The 15,396-nt window shown below is 46.4% G+C and overlaps 1 protein-coding gene across 1 annotated transcript; it reads right to left on the bottom strand.

Annotated features, from left to right (window-relative positions):
- Positions 1–5,147: 5,147 nt before the first annotated feature.
- NDUFC2 (NADH:ubiquinone oxidoreductase subunit C2) lies at positions 5,148–14,762 on the bottom strand. Its single transcript, XM_005290564.4, has 3 exons — positions 14,536–14,762; positions 10,947–11,090; positions 5,148–5,361 (listed from the first exon to the last, which is right to left on the bottom strand). The coding sequence occupies exons 1-3, from the start codon at positions 14,672–14,674 to the stop codon at positions 5,312–5,314; spliced, it is 333 nt and encodes a 110-aa protein (XP_005290621.1). The 5' UTR covers positions 14,675–14,762; the 3' UTR covers positions 5,148–5,311.
- Positions 14,763–15,396: the final 634 nt, after the last annotated feature.

Here is a 15,396-nt window from a genome sequence, read left to right as displayed (position 1 = left end):
CATGAACTCATTGTCCATCTCAAATACCTCACATGCATGTTAATTTTCAACTACCAGGGCAAAAATCATTGTATTATGCTGCTGCGGTGTGAAAGATAATCCTCTTTTCTTACTTGTAACTATACCTTTAAAAGTGGGCTGCTTCCACCCACTACTTGATAATAAAACATCACAAACTGAAATACTCCTCAGGCACATGTAACTCTGTACCTCAAGCATAAAGGCTGTCTGTGAAGGAGACAGGGTTTTCTCAAGGGCTGGTCCAAGGCTGTGGAATGCACTCCCCCAGGAACTAAATACTTCACCAACCTCACCACCTTCCACTCCAAGTATAAAGGTGCAGGTCTTCAATTTGCTTCTCAAGCACCCACAGAGCACAGGGGATGTAACACATTAAATTACTTATTTAAAAACCCACTCAATTTCTCCTTTGAGAGAAGAGGGAAAGAAAAAATGACATGTGATGGATGCTAGTCATGACTTCAAGGGGGCCAGCATTTTACTCATGGTTTTTTTTCCTCTCCCTACACCAGCGAAGTCATGGGCAGCCAATGATCCAGCAATGGGGGTAGGCTAGCCCCTGGCCCCTCCCCTTCTACCCGAGGCCCTGCCCCTCCCACCCCCCCTCGCCCACAGGAGCCCAGAGCACCCCCGCCATGGCCCCCAGGCCCAGAGCACCGGGCAGCGCAGCAGCAGTGCCCCCAGCCCCAGAACACCAGACAGCCAGTGGGCCCCAGTGCCAGCTGCCCCAAGTCCCCACGGCAGGCTGGCCAGCCCCAGCCCCGGCAGAACACCGGGAACTGCAGGAGACCTGGGGGCAGAGCATAGGTAGGACCACGCCAGCCCCCCGAGCCTATGATACCCACCACCCATGAGCAAAGGTCAGGTTGTCCAGGAATGAGGCAGGAGGGGACATACTTCAGCTCTTGGGAAGGAAGGTGATGACTGCTTCCAGCAGAAAGCACAGTGCTAGTTGATTCAGATAAGTGTTACTGGCAGATCTACTAGAGGATATTTGTCCACTCTCCCAGGTGCAGGATAAACCTATTGTTCACTAACAGCTTTAGCTGGCTGCTTGTACTTGCACAAAAGATACCACGCCAGACAAATGGAATAGTCAAAGGAGGGGAATAAAAATAAGGGGCTTCCATCACTTAACAAAAAGTTATGCCCCCTCCCTTTCCCCTGCCTCGTTTTAAACAGAGACAACGTACGCCTTGCTGATTTCACCATTTGTTACTTGTCAGTTGGTTTGCTTCTATAAACTCCCAAATTACTGTACATTGCACCATATACCCAGGCTTTTGGGTTGTGCAGCATAATTGTCTGATCTCAACACAGCTCTGGGGACGTTGTTTGTTCACTGCTAGGCAGAGGCACAATTTTTGTAGATCACATGAAAGAAAGGGGTTCCGCTCTCCCATTAGGTTGTCACTGCATGGTAGTTATTTTACAATAACCCATATTCCTTCTTCCCCAGCATGTTTATACAGTAACGCCTCACTTAAAGTTGTCCTGGTTAACATAATTCCGTTGCTGATCAATTAGAGAACATGCTCGTTTAAAGTTGCGCAATGCTCCCTTATAACGTTGTTTGGCAGCCGCCTGCTTTGTCCACTGCTTGCAGGATTCTCTGAAAGAGCAGCCCCTCCTTGTGGGGATTAGAATCGGGGGGGCTGGCAGCCCCCCCCATCAGCTCCCCTAAATTCCCCGTAAGGTGTGTGGCTCGGCAGCTGTTCAGCTGTCCCTCCCCCCACTGCCCTCTGCCTTGGGCTGCTCCCAGGAGCTTCCTGCTTGCTGGGGGTGGGGGGGAGAGGGGTGCTGATATCAGGATGACCCCCTGCTCCTGCCCCCCCACCCCGTACCCCCTTGTGAAGTTATGAGCGTCATATAATACCTCATTGAAAGGTGACAGGGCCAAAAAGTTAATTAACTCACAGACTGACCTGGCCCACAGCTGAACTTTAGAGACTGGTTAGGAAGATATGCAAGTGAATAGAGCTTTGAAATGCAATTCTGCATTGTTAGAGATAGAAGGGTAGATGTTTGCTCAGGTCTTGTAATGTAAGCAAACAAGTCTTGTCTATTGCTATAGCTTTGATTCAAAGATCAAAAAAGGAGTAGGGGGAGGGATAGCTCAGTGGTTTGAACATTGGCCTGCTAATAAACCCAGGGTTGTGAGTTCAATCCTCGAGGGAGCCATTTAGGGATCTGGGGCAAAAATCTGTCTGGGGATTGGTCCCCCTCTGAGGAGGGGTGCGGGGTGAGGCAGGGGTACAGGGTGCGGCAGGAGTTCGGGGGGCAGGATCTGGCCCAGCACGTACCGGGGGCAGGGCAGGCTCCCTGTCTGCCCTGCCCCCGTGCCGCTCCGGGAAGAGGTTGGAATGGGGGGAAATGGGGGGCAGAGGGGCTGTGTGTTGCTGTTGCTGCAGGCACCACCCCCAGCAGCTCCCATTGGCCGCGGTTCCCTGTTCCCGGCCAACTGGAGCTGCTGGGGGCGGTGCCTGAAGCAACAGCAACACACAGCCCCTCTGCCCCACTCTTCCCGGAGCGGCGCAGGGCAGGCAGGGAGCATGCCCTGCCCCCGGTGCACATCCAGCCGGAGCCACTCTATGTAAACACTGGGAGAGGGCGGGGGGACTGCAAGGGCCTCACAGGCCGCAGAAAATATGCGGCCCGCGTGTTTGAGATCCCTGACCTAAACCAAGCTTCACAATCATTCATTGCTGTGTACAATACTAAACTGTTTGTTTAAAATTGTTTAAAACTTATACTGTATATGTATATAATGTCTTTTATCTGGCAAAAAAAATTTCCCTGGAACCTAACTCCCCCCCCCAATTTACATTAATTCTTATGGGGAAATTGGATTTGCTTAACATTCCACATAAAGTCGCATTTTTCAGGAACAGAACTATAACGTTAAGTGAGGAGTTACTGTAATTCAAAATATTCCCCCCTCAAAGTAATGTTTAGAAGATAGAGAAAATGGACAAAGTATTTTAGTCTCAAAATTTAAAGATCACTTTTAAGCAGAAGCAGTGATGGAGGCAACCTAATTAAGGAAGGTTAATCAAGTCTCTGCCATGTGTCATCTGGAGTTAGGAATGATTATTGACATGCTGCACTGGAGCTAAACAACAAAAGCAGAGGGCATGCTAACTAAACAGAGATCAAATTGTAATGATTCCTGTAGGCAAGAGGCATTCTAAAGATTAATTTCAGACACTGCAGGAAGCAAATGCAGTGCCTTAGATAAGATTGTTGTATGTTGGGCTTCAGTAGCACTGGAGTAATCTAGACCAGATACAATTTATTAACAGCACATCTCGGGAAACCAATTTGAGAGATTAGTTTACCAAGTGGTGTTCCCACCAAGGTCTGTCCTAGATCAGGCACTATTCAGTATTTTCATTAACTATGTGGCTGATGGAGTGGACAGTATGCTTATAAAATCTGCAGATGACACCACGTTGGGAAGGGTTACATGTGCTTTGGAAGACAGAATTAGAATTCAAAATTATCCTGATAAAATTGGAGAATGGGTATGAAATCGTTAAGGGAAAATTCAATAAAGACAAGTGCAAAGTACTACACTTAGGAAGGAAAAATGGGGACTAACTGGCTTTGCAGCAGTACTGCAGAAAAGGATCTGGGGGTTATAGTGATCACAAATGGAACACGAGTCAACAGTGTGTTGCTGTTGAGAAAAAGGCAAATGTCATTCTGGGTTGTATTAACAGGAAGACTTGGGAGGTAATTGTCCCACTGTACTTGGCACTGGTGAGGTCCAGGTGAGAGCAACAAAAATAATAAGAGGTTTAGAAAACATGACCTATGAGGAAAGACAGAAAGAATTTGGAATGTTTAGTCTAGAGAAGTGAAGGCTGAAAGGGGACCCAATAACAGTCTTCAGATATGTAGAAGGTTGTTATAAAGAGGATTGTGATCAATTGCTTTCCATGTACAAGGGAAGGACAAGAAATAATCAGCTTAATTTACAGCAAGGAAGATTTAGGTTAGATATTAAGATAATCGTGCTAATGATTAGGATAGTTAAGCACTGGAACAGGTTACCTAGGGAGGCTACGAAATCCCCATCTCTGGCGGTTTTAGAGAACAGATTAGACAAACACCTGTCATGGATGGTGTAGGTATACTTAATCCTGCTTCAGTGCGAGGAGATGGACGAGAACAGACGACCTCTTGAGGTCCGTTCCAGCCCAACATTTCCAGGATTCTATACAAGGATAAAGAAAAGTTTGAACAGTAACAGCAGCAAAATAAAAGGTTTAAATACAGCAACAAATTCTGCACCAAACAAGGGTCATGAGCTTAAAGCCTGACCCAAAAGTGATAAACTACAATGTGCGCCAAGGGCATGAGGGAGCAGTTTGCGCAAACTTGGAAAAGCTTATTCATGAGTTAAACTTTAACTAATTTTTCAGACATTTGTCTTGGATCTCAACTCAATATAATCCGTGGTGAGCCTGGGTCACACCACCCCATAGGTCAACAACTTTGTTTCAATGTCTAATTTTAGACACATCTGTATTTAGGCATTTAAATAAGTGGCCTGATCTTCAGAGATGCCGAGCCCCTGCAATTCCCACTGAAGCTGAGGAATTGTGGATACTCAGCAACTCTGGGGAAAAGAAAAAACAAAAAACGTTGGTGCCTAGCTCTGGATTTGGGGGCCTCACTTTAGGCACCAAAGCTGGTAAATTTGGATCTAAGTAATAATAACAAAGAGAAAACAAGTGGAGAATAGGACCCTAAAGGGGATCACGTATGGATGCCTTGTCAATACTGCGTTCTCCCTCAGCCAGTATGGAAACCCTTCCTAGCAAGGCTAACTTTGGCTCTGATCCTGCAATGAGCTCCACTTGGGCAAGGCCACAGACGGAAGGAATGCGTTAACAGTAACAGAGGGCAGGGATTAAATTTTCTCTTGGGAAGAATGGGACCTGTATTTTCCTCTACATCAACAGACTAGTAACTGACCTCCACCATTTTCTTTGGTACAGTAGTTCTCATTTTGCAATAGTTAACAAAAGAGGCAACTCAAAATTAACATTTAAATATAATAAAAGAGCTAAATGCATTGCAAAATACTGAGATAAATATTAATAACAAATGGAACACACTAATTATTCATAGTTTTAATTATAAGAATACAGTAAGGGTTGTTTTTTTGTTTTTCAACCAGTGGCATTTGAACAATAACTGACATACAATCTGCTCAAATATATTTGGGAGTGGTCTCACGAAACACGATCTGCTGAACAAGTCTGTAGTTCTTGAGAAGTTTTCAGCGAATTGGATGGAAGTCCTCCAGAACTTCAGCTAGGGTTTTCTTCTCTACAAAAGGTAATCAAGTACAATTAGGAAAGCTTATTCAGCATTTAAAGATGGTTTGTTTCTGATCAATAATCAGTAAGTGAGAACATTTGCTATAGGCCAGATCCAAAGCCATCTGAAGTCAATGGGATCCTGTCTTTCATTAACTCCAGTGGGTTTTGGATCAGGCTCTATTACAATAGCACTTTGCTTCACAAACTAAACATTTCTCTCTCCCCTTCCCAGTGAAGGTTTAATAGCAGAGCCCAGTAAAGAGATTTCATTATCAAGAACTTCATTACTTCTACAGAATGTTTACTGGCACATAATGGAAAATCATAACTAAATGCCACTTAACCAAATATATTTTGCTAGGCAGTAAACTTGAGTCCCCCTCCCTGTCATCATACACCTCTACCCCGATGTAACGCGACCCGATATAACACAAATTCTGATATAACGCAGTAAAGCAGTGCTCCGGGGGGGGGGGGTGTGCACACTCCAGTGGATCAAAGCAAGTTCAATATAACGCGGTTTCACCTATAACGCGGTAAGATTTTATGGCTCCCGAGGCCAGCGTTATATTGAGGTAGAGGTGTATTTGTTTGTTTACTTGTTAATTTTCTAAAATTTCAGTCACAATGGCTCTCTCAGGCAATGCTAGTTAGCAAGATTCTACTGTACTATGGAGCCATAATGTTTCTACTAATGCTTATTTCACCTGGCATGTTAGTCCACTTGAATATTCACTAAACTAGTTTGTCGATACAGTGACTTTTGCAATCAAGGTAAATTGAGGATTACTGCTCCTGGCCTAACGAAGAATGTTGCAATGAGTTCAATGGACTTTGAATCAGGCTTTTAATGCCCAGAGTTTGGGGAGGAAGTAATCAGGCTAAACTCCACTTAATATCTGATTCGGTTTGGAAATGAAGAAACCTTCTGAAGAGGCAGTTTTCCCCTCTGCCTGACTGGCAGGTTTGGGTGAACTTGGCTAGCAGAAGATGGGGTTGTGGGAAGGGAAATAAAACTATGGCAAAAGGTATGTCTTGAAAAAGTTATAGGAGGAGTTAAAAACATCCCGATCCCCTCCATGAACCTTCAGAAAGGAGAAAACTCAAAATAGGTCGGTCACTAGCTTGATGCCTTTTACTTTTGTCAGACACACACAATGGAATCCTAGTGACTGATCAAGAGCTAAGTTTCCATTCTGTCATCTGTAATGAGTGCACACTAAGCCTAAATCAGCGAGAAGTAGTCTATGGTTCACTATGTTAGTCTAAGTACAATTTCCAGCCTGCCTCTGAAGGGATCACAGTAGGTTCATTAGCCATTTTTCATCAGTTTCTGAAAAGAATGGTCACAGTTGCACACTAACTGCCCTCCTTTCCTACCTCTATGCCAACAGTTTTAGACTGCATGAGGAGACAATATTCCAGAACTATTAAAATTATAGCAATGGTACAAAGTTGAAGCCATGGGACGATCAAGATGCTAAAGGAGTACTTGAGGGGGGATAAGGCTATTGTGGAGAAACTAAATGAATTCTTTGCATTGGTCTTCACGGCTGAGGATGTGAGGGAGAATCCTCAACCTGAGCCATTCTTTTTTAGGTGACAAATCTGAGGAACTGAGAGGTTGAGGTGTCAGAGGAGATTTTGGAACAAATTGATAAATTAAAAAGTCATCAGGACCAGATGGTATTCACCCAAGAGTTCTGAAGGACCTCAAATGTGAAATTGCAGAACTACTAACTGTAGTCTGTAACCTATCATTTAAATCATCTTCTGCACCAAATGACTGGAGGATAGCTAAATTGACGCCAATTTTTTTAAAAAGGCTCCAGAGGCAATCCCGGCAATTACAGGCCAGTAAGCCTAACTTCAGTACTAGGCAAATTGGTTGACACTAAAGCAAAGAACAGAATTATCAGACACAGAGGAATACGATTTGTTGGGAAAGAGTCAACATGGTTTTTGTAAAAGGAAATCATGCCTCACCAATCTACTAGAATTCTTTGAGGGGGTCAACAAGCATCTGAACAAGGGGAATCCAGTGGATATAGTGTACTTAGATTTTCAGAAATCCTTTGACAAGGTCCCTCAACAAAGCAAAGTAATCTGTCATGGGATAAGAGGGAAGGTCCTCTCATGGATCAGTAACTGGTTAAAAGATCAGAAACAAAGGGTAGGAATAAATGGTCAGTTTTCAGAATGGAGAGAGATAAATAGTGGTGCCCCCAGAGATCTGTATTGGGACAAGTGCTGTTCAATATACTCATAAATGACCTGAAAAGGGGGGTAAACAGTGCGTAGGAGCAGGATTTTATAATTGTACTATGAGAATTAATGTATGATTTGATTTTATACTCTCAGCCACCCTTTTTGAATAGCAGAAAGGAATGACAGACCAGAACAATCCTTATGACTGATTATGGTCACCCTTTTGTTTTAGGATAAGTTATAATGTCTACTATAGGAAACCATATGTATTACAAATTAGGCACTTTAGTTAAATATACATTTCTTTGTTTTAAGGTTTAGAAAGTAAGAGACACAATACAAGATCCTGTCTATGTTAAGGAACGTTAGAGGAACGTTGAAGGCCTGGGTCCCAATGTAAATTGTTTTGATAATAAGATTTAGGAAGGCTTAATTTACAATGCCTTTTCTTGCTCAACATAAAAACTGCTGTATACCTTTAACTGTAAAAGACTGTTTGTGTGAATGAGGAATGTATGCATCAGGAAAAGATAAGGTGTGAAGGCCATTGTTGTAGCCAAACAGTCAAGGAAGCAGTGAAGAGACTTAAATGACATCAGAAATCATCAACGCGCATCCATAATGAAGGGCAGATTGACGACCCTGAGGTGAAGGCTGGCACCCCTAAAGACAATTGATTAAATCGAAATAAAGGACAGGATGACCCCCTCAGTCTTTGTATAGCATAACAGGTGAGGTGGCAAAATTTGTAGATGATACAAAACAACTCAAAATAGTTAAGTCCCATGCAGACTGTGAATAGTTGCAAAGGGATCTTTCAAAACTGGGTGACTGGGCAACAAAATGGCAGATAGAACAGGAGTACTTGTGGCAAATTAGAGACTAACAAATTTATTAGAGCATAAGCTTTCGTGGGCTACAACCCACTTCTTCGGATGCATAAAATGGTAGATGAAATTCAATGTTGATAAATGCAAAGTAATGCACATTGGAAAACATAAATCCAACTATACATATAAAATAATGGGGTCTAAATTAGCTGTTACGACTCAAGAAAGATCTTGGAATCATTGTGGATAGTTCTCTGAAAACATCCACTCAATATGCAGCGGCAGTCAAAAAAAAGCTAACAATCATTAGGGAAGGGATGGATAATATGACGGAAAATATCATATTGCCTCATATAAATCCATGGTACGCCCACATCTTGAATACTGCATGCAGATCTGGTCGCCCCATCTCAAAAAAAAGATATTGGAACTGGAAAAGGTACAGAAAAGGGAAACAAAAATGATTAGGGGTATGGAACGGGTGCCATATGAGGAGAGATTAATAAGACTGGGACTTTTCAGCTTGGAAAAGACTAAGGGGGAATATGATAGAGGTCTATAAAATCTGTTTGCCAGAAGTTGCGAATGAGCGACAGGGGATGGATCACTTGATGATTACCTGTTCTGTACATTCTCTCTGGGGCACCTGGCATTGGCCACTGTCAGAAGACAGGATACTAGGCTACATGGAGCTTTGGTCTGACCCAATATGGCCATTCTTATGTTCATGTGACAAAGAACAGAGTTGCTGGGCTGTCATAGTGATCAGCAATCACAGTTCAGAAAATTGAATTTCAGGAATCATGGGGGTACAAAAAATTGGCCAAAGGATGCTGTTGATGCAAACATTGCAGTTCATGGAGATTTAAGTTGAAGTGTGACTCTGTAAGAAGGCCTTCTGGAAGGGGGGCAGGGTCCATGATCATTCTCTCAATTATTCCAGAACAAAATATACAAAGTCATTTCCCCTTACCTAGTTCCCAGCTATCAAAGTGGATCTGAAAAACAAGTTGGGTTTGGTCTGCCTCATGTCATCACCACTAGAGCTCTAGTGGGAATTTAACAGACAGTTCCTACTGGTATCAAATAAGATCAGAGAATCTAGTAAAACCTTTGAAGCAATGGAACAGCCTCCATAGGAGGTGGTAGAAGCTGATCAAATGGGATGTTTAAACCTAGAAACACAAGGGACAACACATATTCATAGAATCATAGAATATCAGGGTTGGAAGGGACCTCAGGAGGTCATCTAGTCCAACCCCCTGCTCAAAGTAGGACCAATTCCCAACTAAATCATCCCAGCCAGGGCTTTGTCGAGCTGGGCCTTAAAAACCTCCAAGGAAGGAGATTCCACCACCTCCCTAGGTAACGCATTCCAGTGCTTCACCACCCTACTAGTGAAATAGTGTTTCCTAATAGCCAACCTAGACCTCCCCAACTGCAACTTGAGACCATTGCTCCTTGTTCTGTCATCTGCCACCACTGAGAACAGCCGAGCTCCATCCTCTTTGGAACCCCCCCTCAGGTAGTTGAAAGCAGCTATCAAATCCCCCCTCATTCTTCTCTTCTGGAGACTAAACAATCCCAGTTCCCTCAGCCTCTCCTCATAAGTCATGTGCTCCAGACCCCTAATAATTTTTGTTGCCCTCCGCTGGGCTCTTTCCAATTTTTCCACATCCTTCTTGTAGTGTGGGGCCCAAAACTGGACACAGTACTCCAGATGAGGCCTCACCAATAGAGGGGAACGATCACGTTCCTCAATCTGCTGGCAATGCCCCTACTTATACAGCCCAAAATGCCGTTAGCCTTCTTGGCAACAAGAGCACACTGTTGACTCATATCCAGCTTCTCGTCCACTGTGACCCCTAGGTCCTTTTCTGCAGAACTGCTACCTAGCCATTCCGTCCCTAGTCTGTAGCAGTGCATGGGATTCTTCCGTCCTAAGTGCAGGACTCTGCACTTGTCCTTGTTGAACCTCATCAGGTTTTTTTTGGCCCAATCCTCTAATTTGTCTAGGCCCCTCTGTATCCGATCCCTACCCTCTAGTGTATCTACCATGCCTCCCAGTTTAGTAGAGAACAGCCCCACAATGGATAACCTACTATCATTTAGATTGTAAGCTGTTTGGGTCATGGGCCATCTCTCACCTTAAGTTAACAAAGTGCCTAGTACAGGAGGGCCCCAGTCTTGGTTACCAAAATTCAAAAAATAATAAACTAGGTCTCTGACATCTCTAACATCTATCATTCAGTTTGCTCCTCCATAGCTATATTTCCTCTCCAGGGCTGACTATTAAAAACTTATTTCCTCAGTGAAGTAAATGGAAACAACAGAAAACCACCAAGGCAGCAGATCTGTTGAGTAAGAAAGGTCCATTTCTCTATCATAACTTTCCTGACTTTCTATATCACTTTAAATTGTGGCTCAGGTCACAGAGGTGATACTAGCCAGTTGTGGCCTATTATGAAAGATTGGATTCTGACTTTGGCATACCAGAATTTATCACTTATTAACTAGTTTGCAAGATCTTTCTTAAAACAGCAACTCAGTATACCTTTTTCCTTAAAATCTTCTGGATGTTGCCCAATGTATTCCATCAGTTCTCTGTCCAGTTTAGCATGAATATAGTCTGCACGTTTACTCAAATAATATCCAACACACCAGCCCACAGTGACATACAGGACCTGACGGTGTATTCCTGCAATGTGGAAAAATTCCAGAGAAAGTGATAAGTAAAGTTATAGATATCATTGCTACACATGGAAGTTAGGATTTTTCTTTCCCCCTACTTTCAACATGCGTTTGTTAAAAATTCAGACCCATAAAAATAGAAGCCTTAGTCTCATCGGTGCTAGGGATGCATTCTGAAGGTATCAGCCTTCAACATGAAGGCTGCAACAGTCACTATGTTTAAGATCCCAACTTCGACAAAAGCCACCCAGATTGCTGAATATTTATTATAGGTGATTTCACACAATCTGATTTTATTATTATTGGAGCCATGATCTGGAGATTAGTAACTCAGATATAGGAAGAATCCCCAGGAAAAAGAGGAATGATTACTTGGGCTATCAGGATATTGATGGAAGTAGATGCCTAACTAGGATTAGGACAATGCTTGCTCACATGCACAGAACTGATCACCAGGAATGGGGGCAGAGGGAAGGAATTTTCCCAGGTACCATCAGGGACTGGGCAGTGGACATGATGGTGTTACACCTTCACCTGAAACATCGGAGCAAGAATCCTCAGTCAAGATCAGATAGACATACACCTAGATCCCTGGGACTATAGAGGAGGAAGTCTTACGGGCTCTGAGTCTGATCATATTCATCTTCCATAATAGAACCCGGGGTACATGATACAGATGAGATTGCCACTATCAAATGTTCAGGATAAGCCAAGTGGAAAATGGAAAGATTCCCATCAGAGTCCACACCTGTCAGCTGACACTAGCTGTCTAGAGGAAAAGCCCCTCACAGGAAATAAGGAAAGACAGAGGCATCATTGGTAAGAGTCCCACATCTGCCTTCTAGGCCCAGGGGCACTGTCAGGACTGGGGGGTGTATGGGGGGGGGGGTTAGATACTTCAATGAGGTGTAGATTCACCCCATCAAAGGCACCGGCTTCCTCGAGGCCCCGGGGGTGCTCAACCCCCCAGCTCCGCTCCAGGCCCCACCCCCACCTGACTCCTTCCTCCTAGTCCCCACTTCTGCCCCTTCCCACTCCTGCTCCACTCAAGGCCCTGCCCCCACCTGACTCCTTCCTCCAAGTCCCCATCCCTGCCCTGCCTCTTCCCGCCCCTGCTCTGCCCCAGGCCCTACCCCACCTCCCTTCTCCCAACCCCACCCCTTCCCACCCAGTTCTGCCCCCTCCCCTGAGCACACCCCATCCCCGCTGTGATGCTCTGTACCTCAGGGGTACACCCAGCACCCCCATGTCCATCCTTGTAAAATGATTTGTGTGGTATCCAATGCAAAGTTTGTCATGTTGGGTGTTTTCGGAAGGCTCATGATGCACTGAGCATTATTGTTATAGTGATGTTATAGTAATTGTTACAGTAACGTTATAGGTTATAATTTCATGTAAATAGTTATGAGGCTGAAAATGTAGCCTCATGGCTTAAAATGAGCCCAGGCAAAAAACTCTCCAAGAGCAGAAAGGAAGTTCACACCTCATCAGGGCAGGTATGAAACAAATCCAGCCCAGCCTCCCAGGAACAAAGGACGCTGGCCCAGGCAGCAACAAAAGAATCTGTTTGAGTGACTCACCCCCCTTCCTTTGGTCAGTTTGGGACTGCGATGAGGTAATGCTCACCTGACTCTGAAGGGGAGGGGCAAAGCCAAGAGGGAAGAAAGGACATGATAAAAGGGAGAGACATTTGCCATGCTCTTTCTCTCTCTTCCACCCACATCTAAAGACACACCCCAAGTGACTGAAGCGCTGATCAAAGGGGAGAGCCTGGCTGAAGAGCAACCAGCCAGCCTGTGGTGAGACGCATCTATGTTTGTAAGGGCATTGAAAGTGTGAAGATCAGCTTAGAATGTGTTTTTTTTTATTGCATTTGACCAAATCTGACTTGTTATGCTTTGACTTATAATCACTTAAAATTTATCTTTGTAGTTAATAAAGATGTTTGTTTAATCTACCTGAAGCAGTGCATTTGGTTTGAAGCATGTCAGAGTCTCCCCTTGGGATAACAAGCCTGGTACATATCAATTTCTTTGTTAAATTGATGAACGCATATAAGCTTGTGGAGTCCAGCGGGCATAACTGGACACTGCAAGATGGAGGTTCCTAGGGTTCTGTCTGGGACCAGAGATATTGGCTAGTGTCATTCAGTTGCACAATCCAAGGAGCAGCTTACATGCCAGAGGCTGTGCATGAACAGCCCAGGAGTGGGGGTTCTCACAACAGTGCAGGGTAAGGCTGGCTCACAAAGTCAAGGATTACTTATTACAGATAACACAAGAGAGGAACATCACACCCGCTTCTCCCTCTCCCCCTCTGTGCCTCCTGCAAGCCATGGAACAGCGGATTGCAGTGGGCAGGAGGTGCTGGGAGGGAGGGGGAGAGGAGTTGGCTGCCAGTAGGTGCTAAGCACCCACTAATTTTTTTCAGTGGGCGCTCCAGCCTTGGAAATTCTTTAGGGCAGGCGCAATCTTCTTGTCGTGTGTTTGTACCATGCCCTGCACAATGGAACCCTGATGCACAACTGGGGCTCCCAGGACCTACCACAATAAATAAAATAATAATAAATCCCTTCTTCCACCAGGAGCTATTCACTGGTCCCTCCTAGGTCACTGCCTACCGAATCCCCTATCACACACACAATCCCCACCAGCTCACCCACCTACTGCCTCCCAGACAGTCTCTCCTAAAGCCCAACAGGCAACCTCAGTCCTGTCCCACCGCCGAGACAGCCTCCCTCCAGCCCCCCCTCCAAGAGCCTCCCACCTGCCCCTCCCTCCAACAGCCTCACAGCCAGCCTCCCTCCTGCCCCTCCCTCCAACAGGCTCTCAGCCCCCCCAGCCAGCCTCCCTCCTGCCCCTCCCTCCAACAGCCTCACAGCCCCCCAGCCTCCCACCTGCCCCTCCCTCCAACAGCCTCACAGCCAGCCTCCCTCCTGCCCCTCCCTCCAACAGCCTCACAGCCCCCCAGCCACCCTCCTACCCCTTCCTTCAACAGCCTCCCTTCTGCCCCTCCCTCCAACAGCCTCACAGCCCCCCAGCCAGCCTCCCACCTGCCCCCCAACAGCCTCATAGCCCCCCCAGCCACCCTCCTACCCCTCCCTCCAACAGCCTCACAGCCCCCCAGCCACCCTCCTACCCCTTCCTCCAACAGCCTCCCTTCTGCCCCTCCCTCCAACAGCCTCACAGCCCCCCAGCCACCCTCCTACCCCTTCCTCCAACAGCCTCCCTTCTGCCCCTCCCTCCAACAGCCTCACAGCCCCCCAGCCAGCCTCCCACCTGCCCCCCCTCCAACAGCCTCATAGCCCCCCCCAAGCCAGCCAGCCTCCCTCCAACAGGCTCCCAGCCCCCCCAGCCAGCCTCCCTCCAACAGGCTCCCAGCCCCCCCCAGTCCGAGTTCCAGCCCCACCGCAGGCCCCGTTCGCCAGCTCCCCGCTGCCCCCCGCCCCTCACCAGCTCGTACGACCGGGCGCCGGTTGAAGGCGTTGTCCAGGAGCGCCGAGGCCCAGCCCACCAGGCCCAGCCACACCGAGTTCCTGTTCACGATGTGGGGAGGCGGGAGCCCCCGCGACTCGTCGGGCAAGAACACCATGGTGCCCGGACCGCGCACAGCGACGCACCCGGCCCTACCAGCTCAAGGGCAACAGCCGGTCCCGCCGCCGATAGCGCCCCGCCAGCCCGCGGCAGCCGGGACACCAAGGTTCCGGCGTTCTTACCGTCCCCCACCCGGAGCGGTGTGCAGTGGAAGGGAGGAAGTGGGGGCTGCTAGGAGGGGTCCTCGTTTGGGGCCCCATTGCGGGGGAGGGTGTTTCTAAATCCCCGAGATTTACTACGTGAATCTTCAAACCCGACCAGAACATCCCCCTCTAATCGCCTTAGTGGTTCAAGCAGTGTCCAGATCGCCGCTGGTTCAGCAGAAATCCCGTCACAGCTGGCTAGATGCCCCTGAAACAAGAGGGCGCAGACCAGACGCATTTTAGCTGAAGCCCCTACTCCAAAGCGTGGGGATTCAGCTAAATTACAGAATAACCCCTACAGGCCGTGCTCAAATTTCTGAATTCAACCCCCCTTTCCTATGGCATCAACTTTACAGTTCTTGTCCTTTTCTGAGCTATTTCTGGCCCAACAACTCTTTAATGATCAGTATTAAGTATTTGAGTCATTGGGCCAGATAGAGAATGACTCTGTAGCCTGGTGATTAGGGTACACAGCTAGGAGGTGGGAAACCCAAGAGCCAAAGCCTCTGCTCCACTGACTATGTATCCACAAGGGAACAGCTTCATCAGACGCCTGAAGGACCCTGGATCAGAATAT

This window comes from Chrysemys picta, chromosome 1, assembly GCF_011386835.1.
Source record: "Chrysemys picta bellii isolate R12L10 chromosome 1, ASM1138683v2, whole genome shotgun sequence".
NCBI lineage: Eukaryota > Metazoa > Chordata > Testudines > Emydidae > Chrysemys > Chrysemys picta.
Note: the sequence above shows the minus strand (reverse complement) of the source record. Positions and strands in the feature narration are given on the sequence as shown.